Source organism: Psilocybe cubensis, chromosome 1 (genome assembly GCF_017499595.1).
Source record: "Psilocybe cubensis strain MGC-MH-2018 chromosome 1, whole genome shotgun sequence".
In the NCBI taxonomy this organism is placed as follows: Eukaryota; Fungi; Basidiomycota; class Agaricomycetes; order Agaricales; family Agrocybaceae; genus Psilocybe; species Psilocybe cubensis.
Window position 1 is genome coordinate 4,446,347 of NC_062999.1, and position 15,285 is coordinate 4,461,631.

Genomic DNA, 15,285 nt, shown 5'->3' on the forward strand with positions numbered 1-15,285 from the left:
AAGGACAGTCTCCAGGCTTGTGGCCTCAGAGACAGCGAACAAAGATCTTGAGAAGGGGAGGGCCCAATGGACCTCGGCAACTCAAGTCTCCATGGCTGACGATGCAATAAAATGTGTTGGGTGTAAGAAAGTGAGTGAGCTGAGAAAGGAGGAGAAAATTTAGTGGCATTGTCTTGAATATATAACATATCTGCAACGTGCCTGATGCCCTACCTCGGTAAAGGGGACAGAAGGAGAAAGAGGCGTCAGTCATCGCAACGTGTTGAAATAGAACCTTAGACTAGGGTTTATATAGTTGTGATTAGATATCGGACTCAATTGAAAACAAATAAAGGCAGCCCCTTTCTTTCCTCAGGTACCCCATTCAAGTCACCCGTGCGCACAGAGGGCGATATAATCTGTGACAAATTCCAAACAATGTCTGCCTCCGTGCATGTCATCTTAAACCTCAACAACAGCGTTGCGATGATAATCTCTACGATAATCACGAATCAGAACCCCAAAAATATCACGAGAAGCGGAATTTAGCATGGGATTAGACTTACTCATCTCAATTTGGGCGAATCTGTACCCACTGCAAAATTGATATCTGCGAATCAGCGAGCAGTATTAGCGACGAGTCCGGGACTGTCTTTACTTACACACAGGATCTGCCACCCCCAAGGAATGACATCCTAGTATTAGGATTGACCCCGAGTCAATGATAGAGTTATGCCAACCATTGTGTATCCTACTCACATGCCAGAATAAATTCCAGGTAGGCGACCGGCAGTTGAGTCTTTACTATCCTCCAACCACCTCTCAGGTCTCCATTTCTTGGCATCTGGGCCCCATATTGATTCCAATCGGTTGCTACCTGCGATGCTCACGAAGAGGATAGTTCCAGCGGGGACTCTGACTGAGGATAGTTTGGAGTGGTCTTCGTGATGGGAATATTCTAGTACTGTCTCTTTTACAGCTCTAAAAATAAGGATCAGAGAATGTTGTAAAGAACGCACAAAGCCCTTACGTTCTTCGGACAAATGGAACGGGTGGGTATCTAGGAAAGAGTCTGTGAGTTTTCATAATTGTGGAGAATAATAACTGCTCTAACAATCTGAGGGTTTCTTTGACTACGGCGTCTAACCAGGGAAGCTTGGAAAGCGTGTCAAAGTCTAGGCGCCTATGCCCTTCATCAGAGCATTTTTCTTGTATTTCTTGCCGAACTTTATCCTGAACATCTGTGTTCATAGCAAGAAGATGGAAAACTCGTGATAAGCATGATGACGTTGTATCTTGGGCTCCAAATATGAGGACTCTATAATATCCTTGTCAATAGATGGAATCGTAATATACGTTGCTAAGCTCACGTCATTTGACCAGTTAGCTCAATATCACTGAGCTGCTCTCTGCCCTCCTTCTTTGCTTTGTCGTTGAGACGTACTAAGAAAAAAGGCCCGTTTACGAAATTGAATGAACATATGATCAAGGAGAAACAACGCACATAAGATACTAATGATATCCTTGTCATCGTCCTCGTGGTCTTCAGCGCTTTGCTGAAGGTGTGCCCTTTTCTTTTGCAAAATTTCTGTAGCTGTCTCGTGCATAACGTCCGACATTTTCATAACCTTTTGCACAGCTTTATGCGGCGTCCATTCCACCAATTTTCTTCGGAACCAAGGTGGACCAAGTCTCACCAAGAAAGGTGCAAATTGACGCACAAGCGCCAGGGAGAACAAAGTTGGACTACAAAATACACGTTGGCAAGTATACTCAGTTAAGTTGTGCCAAAATGTTTACTCACATGAGATCTTTGATCGCAGAAGTATAAGGGTTGTTGAAAGGTGAGTCCAGAGGGTCAAATGAGTATCCCATGAGTGTTTGTCCAACCGATTCTAGGGCCACACGACACATCCAGTCAGACATGTCTATCACAGCACCTCGTCTATCTTTTTGACCAATATTTAAGTTTCCCGAATCTTTTGATTCGTTGGCGTGCGATAATTTTTGATCAATTTCGCTCTGAATCACATCGGCCAGCTGTAGATAGAGGCATGGTGCATTTGTTAGTAAACTTGTGCACGCCCTAATTTTACTGCACTTCGAAAGTATTTCACCTTTTCCGCAATATCATAAAAGACTGGTGTCAGTTTCTTTAGGTGAGGGACTGCGAAGATTGGGTTCACAACCCGTCTCTGTCTTTTGTGTTGTTCACCTCGATTATGTTATTGAGATAGAAGAACAAGTATAAGCGAGAAACTTACCTGTCGTTGCCACAAGACCAGGACCGAAGATGACTTTGTTGGTCCTATAGATATTTTTCAAACCATGGCCTTCAAAATCTCAAAGTAGTTATCACATACTCGGTGAAAACGGCGGTTTCTTCAAACGAATCTTGGTCTTTAATGATAATACTCTGCAATGCACGGGGATCGGCAATGTACAATTGCTCATCCTTCGGTTTATCAAAGATGAGCAGACAACTCTAAAGAAAAAATAGCAAGCGTACTCCGAAGAAACCGTAGACCCTGACCATACCTCCATACATATCTACGAGTGACTGATGAAACGGGAGGCCCTTCGCATTGAAGAGTTGGCCCAAATTACCTGCAAACAGTTCAGGATGTAAAATAACGTGGTTGATGATTGCATACCCATAATCCATGACACTGGCTTTGGACCTGGAAGAGCATTGAAAGGTTTTTCAGAGAATCCCTTGCCCAAGAATAGTTTCAAAATTTTTATAGTGGAATAAAGCCCAAGAAAATAAAGGACAGCGTCTGTTGCATTGATAGATATGGACGAGTTGTGAATCAAAGATGAAAGGAACGAGAATGGTGACGTTATATTCATGTCTGCATATCAGTCGGAGGACCAAAAGAACGTCTCTCTTTATATGACTTTGTCTCCGACATCCAGGGCCCGCGACATCATTTTGATCACCCAGTAGGAGTCGATCCTCCAGGTGGCAAATTTGTAAGTCAATAGAGTTGCATCCTTGGAGTTCTCGGTCGAATGCAAATATATGCGATCGGAATTTCGAAGGCATATCAATCTCGATTGTACGCTGCCCGTCATCTCAGTTTGAATGTTTGAGCGCCCGACTCTTCCAATTTGCCTCTTCGCAGTTTTCTAATTTCCGAACTCCTGATCTGTTGTTAATGGGTGCTAAGTGAGCTCCGTGAGGACCGATATTACATCATTCCTCAGTTTTCAGTACTGAGAATCAGAGACACAGGAGGTAACACCCTGATGGAGGTGGAATTTCGGTAAAAGCGCAGGTAAAGGGAGAAGAGCAGAAAACGAGAAATATGGGACACCCTGAGTCTCTTTGTCACAAGGGTGACAGAGTTGTCACGTGACTGTTACGAGACGCGCGTCAATGAAATTTGTAAACAGAACCAAATGCTTCCAGAACGCTCCTGTTCAAAGCCTTGAACTCCTTTCACCCCTTTTCTAAACTCTACTTTGTACATCACTATTTCTATACCCATGGCAGGTCCTAAATACCCCAAAATTGTCGGTACGTGATGTTGATCAATGTCTGAAACGATGATGTTGAAATGGTATCATTGTAGGATTCGAATTGGTTGAACAGATCGGCGGCGGCGGTTTCGCAACGTATGAAAGCGTCCCCAATCAATTTCATGTCCAAGATACTTAATTATATATGCAGCGTATTTCGAGCTGTCAACGTAGCCCAGCACCGAGTTGCAGCATGCAAACTCATCATGTTCACCGAAGAAACCACAGAGAAAGAGCGGAAAACCTTTGACAAGGAGATGCGGATACACACCGCCCTGAAGCACGAGAACGTCCTGGAGTTTATGAACGCAGTCATCGTCGAGCTAAAACATAAACTGATTTACATCCCTGGGATATACATGTTGCTCGAGCTAGCAAGCGGTGGAGATCTCTTTGACAAAATCGGTGTGCTCGCTTTTTGTCAGAGTCACGCTATAGTCTGATCTTCAATCTAGCTGCGAATGTCGGTGTGAGCGAAGAAGTTGCACATCTATACTTTAACCAGCTTATCGCCGGAATGGTACGCTCCCCACTTGCCTCTGTTGTACCTCAAGCTGAACGTAGTTCAGCATTACATCCACGAGCAAGGAGTGTGCCACCGTGATCTAAAACCGGAAAACTTGCTACTTGACGCCGCCGGAACACTCAAAATCACCGACTTTGGTCTATCTGCAGTATTTCGCCTCAAAGAATCTGGAAAAACCCGGATGCTGACAGAGAGATGTGGAAGTTTGCCGTATGTTGCCCCTGAGGTATGTCAGATTGTTTTTGGTGATATGAATGGGCTGAAATAAGTTCATAGTTGAACAGCGATAGACCATATCACGCAGAACCGATCGATGTTTGGGGAGTTGGCGTGATTCTGTTCACTCTGTTAGCAGGGAGTAGGTCAAACTTAGGTTATACTCTCATTGGACGCGGTACTTATTACACATTAGATACACCATGGGATGAACCGTCTGCCAAAAGCGCAGAATTCCGAAGATACGTTTCTGGAGAAATTTTTTCTGAAGATCCGTGGTGCAGAATTCCATATGAGGCTATGTGTATGCCATGGATTTACCATCTGAAAATGAATTATGCTCATCAACTCCTTTAGCACTTATCAAAGGAATGCTGACCGTTGATCCAGAGAAGAGGCTGACCTTGCGTGACGTTTTCCAGCATTCGTGGGTTATGAGGTACGCTCATTCTCGTTTCAACATCGACCCTGCTCACCGAAGGCATCAAGACCAAGCCAATTGGCTTCCTCTCGAAATCCTGCCGAATTGGCGATGAGACTCACCCAAAATCTCAGAGAAAATGGTGATTTAGGCCTTGCAGCTCCCAATTTTACCGGGAAGTCGGACGAGTACGTACTTTTCCCAATCTATTGCTGGGGGCTAATCCATCTTTGTACAGCGCCATGGACGTGGACGGGCCTTCTGCACATAAATCACAATTCACTCAAAGCCTTATGCTCTTCGTACGTCGTTTCCCCTTGATTCCGCTACATCCTGCTCACATTTGTTCCAGTCGCAAACCCAGCACGGCTCCCGATACACGCCCAATCTCACCCGCTTCTACTCCTCCCTTGGCCCATCCCTTCTCATCGCACTCATCAAGGAATACCTCGAACAACCCGACGTCGGAGTCAAGTGCAAGCTCGGGGCCGAACCGATCGTCAACGAGCGCGGGATCGAGGTGTACCGGATGCGAATCGGAGGATGGGACGCGCGAAAGCAAATGTTCAAGGGCTGGGTGGACGTTGAGAAGTTTGCCTATCGCGGCGAAGAGGGCGCCTTTTGCTTGATGCGCCGCGACGAGGGAAGCCCGATCTCGTGGAGGCAGCTCTGGAAGGCGATCATCCTCAGTCCTGCGGTTGAACCTCATGTTCTCAGGAAATGAAGTGTCATGAGCTGATTGATTTGTATGATTATGCCTGAGTCTCTGCCTACTTTTAATATTTCTTTCCGTTTTTTTGTAATTACATCCCCTATCATGTCTCTGTATCGATATCATGTTTTGTCTTTTCATCAATATGTATATAGATCAATTTCTGTCAATATCATCTCATCTTTCGGCACACACCAAATTACATTCCACTCGTGAGGAGATCCATTCGACGTTGACAATTGGTTACATGAATGTCACGAAATACTTAAAGATTGTATTCTTTGATGATGTCGCTTTGAAGTACAGCGAAATGGGCATTGAAAACGGGCCCATTGACGTGTCGGATAGAAACCAAGTTTACATGGGAGAAGTTCAAGCCGAAGCCGCCATCGAGTCTCCACTCATCAGAGATGGAAGCAAGCTGTGCATCCCATCCCAAGGGGTGTGATCCCCTGGAATCCTCGTCGGCTTGTATGGTAATTGCCTGTATATTGCACACTTATGAGTAAATGTACGAGTAGCTCTGGAAGAACTACACACCGTGCATAAAAGGTGAAAACGCTGGATAACTAGGCTTACCAAGTCGCCCTGCATAATCATCTCAATTCTACCCGACGGCTGCTTTTGCAGCATGTTAACCTCGAGCGTCCATGCATCAAAGAATCCATAGCCAGGCCACTAAAAAATTAGATTAATGCCCACCAAACCAGAAAGGGACTCGCATTGGCCAAACGAACTCACGTAAAATTGGATTTTTACCTTCCCACTGGCGCTTATACGCAGCCATTCGACAGAGAAACGCTTGTCAGCACCAATGAAAATTTCACTCAAAGGTCTTGTCGTAAACAACCATTCTTGCATCCTAATTCCGTATTCGCCGTATTTCGACATACAATAAAGCGCTGGACCTCCTACGTTCGTGGGCAGACGTGGAGAGGGCACAAATTTGAAAAGGCTCTGGAGAAATTTCAATCGACCGAGTCATTGTACAGCAGATGCCAGGAACGAAGGGACGTACACGAGGTGGTAGCGGGGGCAAGGATGGGACTTTGTTGGTAATGGATTGATTTTCCGGTAGACTTACATTAACGCGTACTGGAGTAACCGAGGCGCTGGCTCTCAATTCTGTTACATCTGAGGCACTGTTTACGTTGGCCATTTGTTGGAATCCTTGAGGTGTAGACAGACCTTGAGGGGGGGAGACGATAATAGTACGGTGGCAAGACTTTGCGTCAAGTATTTGTAGAAGTGTTCAAGCTCAAATCGTGGCCTACACATTGTTCAAGGGCACATTGAGGGCACAGTTAAGACAAAGAGAGGATTCACGGCTGAGCGCCAGGGGCCCATGGACGAGTGTCCCGTAGCGACCGCCTACTTGTGCCACTAGCTAGAGTTTCTAGTAAATCCATATAGCATTGCGACACAGAACCTTTGTGCCACTAAACGGAAGCTTTTAGAGCCACTTGTAGGTAGGCTATTCAGTGTATGTCGAAAGTCGAGACAAAACCACAAAGTCAGCGGCGATTCGCAAATTGCCCTACAGATATATTCCCACGGTCACAAAAAAGTTCTGAAATCAAATGAAATTATTTGAAGCATTTTGATATTTGAAGTCTGTTCCACAACCTACAAGTCATGGCCCCTCGTTCTACATCAAAGGCCGGCTCGAGCACTGGATCTGATTCAGATTCAGATGTTCCTGAAGCCATCTCACTTTCCCAGTCCAAAAAGAGTGCAAAACAACTCGAAACCACCCGTCAGAATGCGCTCAGGGCAGAACGGCAGACGAGGCGCGCACAGAATCAGCAGCGGGATAAAAGCTTGAAGGAACGCGCGGAGAGAAATAAAAGACTTGTTGAAACAAAATCGAAAGGAAAGGGCAAACAGAAAGAAGACAGCAAGGCGGTGGAAGATCAGGACGAAAAAGATGATCAAAAAGACGAAATGAGCAGTTCAGGCGACGAAGACTTGGATAAAGACGAGGAAGAAGGCCCCTCAGACGGACTTGAAGCTAGAATGAGACGTGCTATGAAGGAAGCGCAAGAGGAAGAGTCGGACGAGGACGAAGAAGAGTATGAGGGTTTCGAAGGCGTTCATCTCAACGAGGATGCCGAATCAGACGAAGAAGGCAGCGCCAGTGACTCTCAGGATACCGAATCTGGCTCTCAGTCAGGCTCAGAACTCGATGACGACGACGACGACGGTGATGAGGAGGAGGACGAAGAAGACGAAGAGGAAGAGGAAGATTCTCATCCGCCTTCCAAGAAGCCTCTAAAAACCAAAACCAATCCAGAGCATCTCCCTGACGAACTTTTCGAGGCTGCCTTTGCGTCGCAGTCGAATACAAAGCGTACTTTTTCGGAAACAGACAACGACACCTCTACCCCCGCCTCACGGCCCTCCAAAAAGCGTAAACGAGCTAACAGGTCTCGTCCTTTGAAGGATGTGCTCGTCGGGTATGTGTTTTGTATCCGGTTTACAACGAAAATTTGATTGGAAATAACATCACTTTTATAGTACTCGTGCTATTCGTGTATTGGAGACCTCGTCTCATCCAAAGACACCGTCAACTTTGCCTTCTGGGAAAGTTAGAAAATTTATAGACAGGACCCTTTCATTCAAGGAGGGAAAACAGCGCGCCAAAGGATGGGAACGCAGACCAGGTGTGCTTTAATTGCACTGTATGATGATTTGGGCTTATGATCCTCTCAGTCAATATCGGTGTTTTACGACATGGCAGCGGTCCAGCGGCCAATTTTGTTAGAAGCCGTAGCTAATGGAGTCATTGCTGAACGGCCTCCCGTGGCTTGATGCTCAAAAATGTTATACAAAAACATACCATGATTTCGTTATTCTAGGATGCACAATCGCAATGACAACCCAGATTGGACAACTTGATCGAAATTCGAACAAACTACAGATCGTGCTCCCGAACTCTACCGGAACAGCGCAATCCCAATTGACCATCTGCTTCTCCGATCACTTTACCAATTCTCTTTCTACCTGTCCCTCGTTTATGTTCCCTCCCTTTTTTAAATCTAATATGCTGGCCTCTCATTTGTTTTGAGCACCCTCTCACCACCGGCGTCCTAGTGATATCTGGTTCCCTTGAGTCCTTTCTGGATTGGTGAATAATTCCATCACTGGCACACAGCAATAAGTGGCCCTTTAATTTTGCTATAATCATTCTTGCATTTGAACTGATGGGCAAACAAAGCGAACGGGGGCCAGGCCGAATAGGGCCCGCATATGGCACTGATGGGCCAACTGCTGTCCTATAATAACATATCCAGGAATCTCGTTTCGCGCTTGCATTTCTTTACTTACCCACATTTCTCTACCTAGACAATGGACCCGCGACACTACCTTCAGCGCCATGACGCCCACATGGACGTTGACGAAACCGGGAACTTCGCAGAGCATAGACAGATACGCAATAATATGCTATTGCGCAGGGATAACAGTCTCTCGTCAATTTCTAGTACTCCCAAGCCCATTTCACGTCAATCCTCTTTTGTGCAGGGATATACAAGACCTGGCGGAAATCCATTGGTGCGCAGAAAAAGCAGCCTTTCCTCGGTCACCACTATATCTAGACCATTGTCTCCTCCGTTGACTGTAGAAACTGAGTTTGGTGACGATTCAGAGTCAGCGTTGGAGGATCCACAACTTCTTGCCAATCGAGATGCAAACGTTCAGGCTTGGTTGAGCCAGAACAGTAGTTTCTCCCCAATCAACACTGACTCTACACCTGTTTCTCGACAGCCGTCGTTTACCTCTGATCGGAACAGAAAACAAAGGAATGGGGCAGAACAAGGACGTTTAAGAAACCTCAGGGGCAACGCTGGGTTACAAAGGGATAGTAGTTTCTCTACAGTTACCACTGCTTCGAGACCCCCTTCTCGACTGTCCACTATATGCTCTGATGTGGACACATATCCACCCTCCCCCACACTTACCATGACCAGCAGACAGTCCACTCCCTCCACTCCCGTGTTTCCAAGCTTTTCGGATACTCTGACCGGACATTCTCAGTATCTACAACAAGGAAAGCCACAAGAGGCACCCACCGCCGACCCTTCACTCCAGAGGCACCCATACCAAGTATATCCTGGGGGATACCGGACTTCGATTCTGGAAGAACGTGAAGTAAAGACGCCTGATGAAACCACGAAAATGCAACTTGCGGCTCCATTTCCGCTCTCTTCTGATGTATGCTAATTGTTGTGTTATAAAGTATCTCAGACTAGCTAAAGCACAAAATTTTAGGGTCCATCCAGTTTCTTAGAGCAAAATGATGCTGATATCACGGTGTTAGACCTTTTACTGGGTCTTTTCTTCACAGACAAGAATGGCCGAAATGGAATCCGGATGTGGGAATGGCTTGACACTATGCATTCAGCTCAGGAGCTCTTTCCTGATGCACATGACCCTATTGCGTTAGAGTGGTTGGAAGTATCTTTTCTTGGTGAGATAGTGATACAGTTTCGGGTAAGTTTTCTTGCTATCGTTGTGGTTATCAGATTTGTTGACTCGCAATTCATTTATTTTCTGAATTAGTGGCTTGGCTATTCTGCATGCCCCGAAGACTGGGCGCTTCGCATTAACGTTATCAAAGAATTTGGTCCATATGGGCCCGTTATGATGACGCAGGGAGAAGTAATTACCCAGGTCATTAGGCGATTCCATTTTTTATGCACGGTAATACCAATGTCCATCTTTTTCAACAAGTGCTCAATCGATTGTCACATTTTCTTTAGTCCGGCCAAACAAAGTCTGATGTCACCCGGAGGAACGTTCTCGCCTTCGAGCCTTGTAATACAGCGTTCCTTTCTACCAAACCTAAAGGCAGTCAGGATGGATATAAATGCCGAAATTTCAAGAACGTAGTGTTGAAATCTATCAGATATTGTGAAGGAACCACTTTCGAAGCATGTATTTTTGCCTCTGTCTAAATAAATTACCAGTAAATAATGGTCGTCTTGACTTGGAGGCGACGCGTCGCGACGCGTACCCGTGTCAGGTGATACAACCATTTCCATCACATGACCAACCCGGTGCCTCTCGAGTTGCGCCGCGCGCGCGCGTTGGTGTAACGCACCAACTGAGACTCTAGAAATCTTTCCAACTGACTCCCAAATGACATGGTGGATAAAACAACATTATCTCGCATGACCAGACATTACAGGTAGTCTATTTGCTGTCATGTTTCACCAGAATCCCGATTAACGACCACTAGTGCCGACAATGTTTCGGCGACTCCCTGCAAAGCGGCCAAGCCGTACACCTCGGTGATGAGCTGAGGAAGTGAGCTGGGCCTGAGACTGCTGATCCTGGACTTATGTCTACCGCATTCTAGCGCATAAATCAATACCGGGGTCCGGGAAGGTTTTCGTTCAACAGAAACACCCATCCTACTCTACTCAACTCTACGTATTGACTATGGAAAGAATACCGTCACTCGTACTGTGTTCTGTTTACAAGTACTGCTGCCGCCTCATACCGCATGTTGGAGAAGAACCAAATCAGCCGACATTCAATGGTATAGTAGCCACCCCTTCACAAGTCGGAATTCAGAATCTTCCAGTAGAAATTCTGCTCCTAGTATTTTCCTTCCTAGAGCTCAAGCCGTATATCATCGCGCATGGCGTGTCAAGATACTGGAGGAGTCTTTTACCTCACGCAGATATATACCCACCTCGGAGACGCCTATTTGCACTTTATCATAACATGATAAACACTCCCCACTTCATCAACTCTCGTTCATGGACGCTTAAGAATCTCCGTCCGTTTGATCGACAAGCCTATGTGGACTCTTTACTTTCCCAGTACCAAGAGATACCTGAAGAATTTCGTTTATGGATACTGGAGTGGCCGAACTGTCTTGCGATTTCTTGCATGTGGCCTGGTCTCCCGTTCGTCGATTGCTTCAAGGGAAACGCGGAGAGGCGGTATGGCGTCAATTGGTTGGGGTACAAAAGTGAATCACCACAACTTTTAGCAGCTATTTGCCAATCTGAGACACCGAACGTCAAATTTGTACCGGGTTTATTGATATGGAGAGCATTCACCACAACGGAATGGCTGGTTTTTAGTCGTGAAGGCGATTCTCTCTTTGGTCGGGTGTATGTCAAGGATTTCATGAAGTTGGAGTCCTCCGTTATCATTCCTCACGAGTCACTAGTTGAATATGCTGGCGGTCGGACAGAGCATGAGGACTTCGAGGACGAGCAGATGTACCCAGGTTTGACAACACAATACTTACCATAAACGCCACGCAAACTGACATTGAATTCAACAGATTGGATAAGCTACTTAGAGCATCATTGGCAGGTTTGCAGCAGAAATCTCCTACTAACAGGGAAACAGCATATCTATTATGACAAACCAATACCTCAGCCAGTAAAAACCCTTTTTAATCACAGCACAGCGGATACACTTCCTACATGCCCGTGGAGCTCACGGTTTGAACACATAAATTACTTACATATGAATGAATGAATTGTTCACGATGGGTACTTGGACCGTTCGCCTCAGTTTGATTGTCCGATAGATGACTTTCTTCCGGGTTCCCTTTATTGTACAAAAAATACACTTACTTGGCTTCTAAGGCTTCTTCCTTCACCATGTAAGATCCCATATCCCCTCATGAGTCCTGATGTGTACCACTTATATACTCCCGTAGCTGATCAGGTTGCCTTCAGGTACCCTTCGTGGGGCACAGGGTATTAGAGGCGAATGCTCTGTGCTCGCTGCTCTGCGTGGATGTTCGACAATGCTGTAGCAATATTAAGCTGAGTACCCAATTTATGGGAACAGAAAGAATACTCGCCTGCCAAGTATGTTGGTAGTCATCTGACGATGCGCCCGTTTCTTGCTCTGATTGTCTTCGTACATGTCTGTTTCATCTACAATTTCTTCAGAAATAATTTCCTGTAAATAGCGAACATGAACTTGTGTCAATAAGTTGTCGTAGGCCAGCGTGATATCCTTACCTCTATTATATCTTGGATTTCATGAGAGTGAGCCGTCAATAGAGAAAGGGCTAGATATGAGGTCGTTACCTTCCAGTGTTATGATGCCTAGGGCACCACCAATTTTTCCAGGTGTGCGACTAATGAGAATCAAGTGCGCTCTTCCTGTCTGGCTATTCAAAGGTCGTGATTGATGAGTCCTGCCAATAAGGTTTAAGGTTATGACACCCACAAGTAGTCTAGTGCTTGGAAGCAGTTAATGGAAGGTGGTGCCTCGGGTAAAATGGATAGTGGGAAAGCGGATACAGGCAAAGCTTCCTTGGGATCGTAAGTTAAAAGCTGTATTGTCAAACTTAGCGCAAGCGTCTGTGAATTTAAAAGCGCAATTCGGCACCGTTTTCACAAGGAGAAGTCCAATAAATGCAGACTTGTTCCCTTTCTCGTGGACCGGGAATCGTGAATATCCACTCTGTAGGCTTATCGGAAAGAATCAATTACAGGAACCTGACATGAAGTAACAGGCATACATTTTGAGCACTGCCGGATAATCGAGAATATCGTCAGAGGCCAGCACCACTGTATCCTAAAGCATTTTTAAATCCTTTACTCTAAGTGACTTCGGAGACAACGTACCTTCAGGGGTGTCATGATGCTTTCCACCCTTGTCGTGTTGAGCTCCAGCACTCCATTAAGGATATTAATTTCGTCTTCCCGCAGAGGCTCGTCGCCGGTCCGGTGGAACTGGAGAAACGTCTTCAACTCTGCTTTCTTATACGTATGTTGTTCATTTGCCCCCAAGACCATATCGAGCAGTTTGGCGATCGGCCATGCGACGGGAGCTGGAATCCGATAAGCGTCGGAAGATATGCAACCATTTGGATAGTCTTACAAAGAAGAAACATCATTCCGAGGACAAACGGTGCACATTTTGCACCTATTGATAGACCGTACCGAACACTGACCGCTTGTGGAATGATTCTTTTTGAAGTGTCTACTATCAGCGTGGGTATTTTGGGGCAGGTGACAGAGAAAACGTACTCTCTAGCGGAGGAAATGGTCCAACGTAGTCAGTCAACGGAAACGCCAGAAGGCAGAGCGGAAGCCTACCCGAAAATGACTGAAATAGCAAAATGTCAGTTAAATCGGGGTACCTCGTGTAACTGAAATGCTCTACCGATGGAAACTGTTGATATTGCGATGGCGGTATATCCTCCACCAAGCTGAATTAGAAGATTAGAGTGATTAGAATGTGGTGACCCATTAGGAACCTACCGCCGAGTCCAAAAATATTGGAAGACTCTCGTTTACGATCTGCAAAAATCGTTGTGAGGTTCTAGTGCTTTTTAACGACATGTATATTGAGACCAACCACGTTTCCGAGCAAGAGAACCTGGTTGGTTTTAACGAATGGTGGAGGATTTGACACAACTGGTAGTTACATACCACGAGTACCCAGTGTTTGCCTCTTTGCATCAGGTTAAGGACTGATAATGCGGTAAATGCAACTACAATAAAAAAAAGTTTACTCGCGCGACTGTACCTTTCTGAGCGTCCCGTCTTTGCGTGAGATCCTCTGAAGAGTGAGCCAAGACTCGAAGATGTAATTGATCAAGTCCCATGAGTCCTAATGTCAACCTATGATGAGGTATAAACGTATGTTGATACCTTTAAACTCAACTTGCTTACCCGGCAAACATACCACCAGCTAGCACGAGGCATGCACTAACAGTTACATGGAACCAAAACTCTTCCGGTGCTGGTTGAGGGTGCCCGATTTTAGGTTTCCTTTGGGCATGATGATGAGGAGACGCTGCGCTCACGGCGCGCAGAAGTAAGATGAGGGTCGGTATTCTGAACTGCATGAGGACGTATCTGTGAAAGATTACTTCCAGGGTTAACCTTTATGTAGCCGAAGTGCTGGATCTCAGTTTTTTTGAACCATCAAACCGCCGGCTTCTGCCGTATCTAATTATATTTCTTCGGTGAGAGTCTTGGCAATGCCCACGGTCCGTCAACGTGTCCAGAGGACTTGACAGAGAATCACTGTGTTTATGTACACCAAGGTCATAAAGAAGTACCGTGTACAGAAACCATGTATACATACAATTGAATAAGTAAGGCACGTAACGATCGATGCAAAACCTGTGCAGCTACTAATAATCTCTGTATATATTGTCATGGGCGCCAAACTTCAATAACTACAGCTGCTTCATGGTATGTCCTCAAGTATAAATCCATAACATAAAAGAGACTAGATTGAAAGGAGACAGGCCGGCGGAGTAGCTCGTGAATTGTTCTCATTGCCACGGTGACATCAGCTTCTCCCTCTCTATGACATTCTTTTCACAGAGGGCATCAGCGAACAGCGCTGGAAAACTAGATCAAGCGAGCAGACTTCAGAGAAGATGTACGTTATTGCTCAAAGTAAAGCCTTATCAATGCCAGGACTGCGGTCTTCGATTCGTCCTGCGAACAAATTAACGATGTCCATAACTCTTATCAGGAAACCAGATCGTCGGTTCCTAAACCAGGACAGCAAGAGGCCTAAGGTTCCCAAATGTGACATTGAGCTTTAAATCATGTTTGAAGAGACCTGATATACACAATGTCAAGTGCTACGAAGATTCGGGTTTTTACATCGGGTAGAAGTCTGGTGACTCCGTGGTAGGTTGTCATTATGCACATAGCTACGTGACTACGCAGATATCTGATACATTAACAGTATCCACAGTCGTTGGACACTTACACAACTAAAGAGAAACGAGGGACCGATAGGTCATTCTAATAGGTTGAATCCCTAATGAGTTTCTCAGATTTAGGAATGAGAAACATTTTGCTCAGATCGGTAAGCTTTGATTTCTTCCTAAAAATAATGATGCATGGAGGTAATATCTAGTAGTATCTAGCAGTATCCAGTTCTCTATAGCAGTTT

The 15,285-nt window shown here is 45.5% G+C and overlaps 7 protein-coding genes across 7 annotated transcripts; 4 read left to right on the plus strand and 3 right to left on the minus strand.

Moving 5' to 3' along the window:
- Positions 1–314: 314 nt before the first annotated feature.
- On the minus strand, positions 315–2,832 carry JR316_0001486 (Cytochrome P450 monooxygenase 91; the record flags this gene model as incomplete). The annotated part of the gene is made up of 14 exons (XM_047887290.1): positions 315–475; positions 546–574; positions 642–674; positions 739–960; positions 1,010–1,039; positions 1,094–1,297; positions 1,350–1,422; positions 1,484–1,725; positions 1,784–2,019; positions 2,097–2,194; positions 2,244–2,287; positions 2,343–2,434; positions 2,489–2,586; positions 2,634–2,832. 14 exons carry the CDS (start codon positions 2,830–2,832, stop codon positions 315–317), a joined length of 1,761 nt encoding a protein of 586 aa, XP_047755036.1.
- Positions 2,833–3,471: 639 nt separating this feature from the next.
- JR316_0001487 (Serine/threonine-protein kinase CHK1) lies at positions 3,472–5,391 on the plus strand (the record flags this gene model as incomplete). The annotated part of the gene is made up of 11 exons (XM_047887291.1): positions 3,472–3,502; positions 3,558–3,600; positions 3,656–3,909; positions 3,960–4,024; positions 4,074–4,256; positions 4,307–4,388; positions 4,443–4,550; positions 4,604–4,685; positions 4,736–4,855; positions 4,906–4,969; positions 5,020–5,391. The coding sequence occupies 11 exons, from the start codon at positions 3,472–3,474 to the stop codon at positions 5,389–5,391; spliced, it is 1,404 nt and encodes a 467-aa protein (XP_047755037.1).
- Positions 5,392–5,644: 253 nt separating this feature from the next.
- JR316_0001488 (uncharacterized protein) lies at positions 5,645–6,538 on the minus strand (the record flags this gene model as incomplete). Its single annotated transcript, XM_047887292.1, has 4 exons — positions 5,645–5,863; positions 5,959–6,057; positions 6,121–6,336; positions 6,398–6,538. The coding sequence occupies 4 exons, from the start codon at positions 6,536–6,538 to the stop codon at positions 5,645–5,647; spliced, it is 675 nt and encodes a 224-aa protein (XP_047755038.1).
- A 476-nt stretch (positions 6,539–7,014) lies between these two features.
- Positions 7,015–8,156, plus strand: JR316_0001489 (uncharacterized protein; the record flags this gene model as incomplete). The annotated part of the gene is made up of 3 exons (XM_047887293.1): positions 7,015–7,835; positions 7,897–8,042; positions 8,092–8,156. The coding sequence occupies 3 exons, from the start codon at positions 7,015–7,017 to the stop codon at positions 8,154–8,156; spliced, it is 1,032 nt and encodes a 343-aa protein (XP_047755039.1).
- A 571-nt stretch (positions 8,157–8,727) lies between these two features.
- On the plus strand, positions 8,728–10,334 carry JR316_0001490 (uncharacterized protein; the record flags this gene model as incomplete). The annotated part of the gene is made up of 4 exons (XM_047887294.1): positions 8,728–9,591; positions 9,649–9,870; positions 9,940–10,080; positions 10,140–10,334. 4 exons carry the CDS (start codon positions 8,728–8,730, stop codon positions 10,332–10,334), a joined length of 1,422 nt encoding a protein of 473 aa, XP_047755040.1.
- Positions 10,335–11,109: 775 nt separating this feature from the next.
- JR316_0001491 (uncharacterized protein) lies at positions 11,110–11,649 on the plus strand (the record flags this gene model as incomplete). The annotated part of the gene is made up of 1 exon (XM_047887295.1): positions 11,110–11,649. The coding sequence occupies one exon, from the start codon at positions 11,110–11,112 to the stop codon at positions 11,647–11,649; it is 540 nt and encodes a 179-aa protein (XP_047755041.1).
- Positions 11,650–12,186: 537 nt separating this feature from the next.
- JR316_0001492 (uncharacterized protein) lies at positions 12,187–14,215 on the minus strand (the record flags this gene model as incomplete). The annotated part of the gene is made up of 12 exons (XM_047887296.1): positions 12,187–12,332; positions 12,444–12,526; positions 12,586–12,692; positions 12,748–12,829; positions 12,881–12,936; positions 12,987–13,192; positions 13,243–13,347; positions 13,528–13,573; positions 13,626–13,664; positions 13,797–13,837; positions 13,894–13,988; positions 14,040–14,215. The coding sequence occupies 12 exons, from the start codon at positions 14,213–14,215 to the stop codon at positions 12,187–12,189; spliced, it is 1,182 nt and encodes a 393-aa protein (XP_047755042.1).
- Between the last annotated feature and the right edge of the window lie 1,070 nt (positions 14,216–15,285).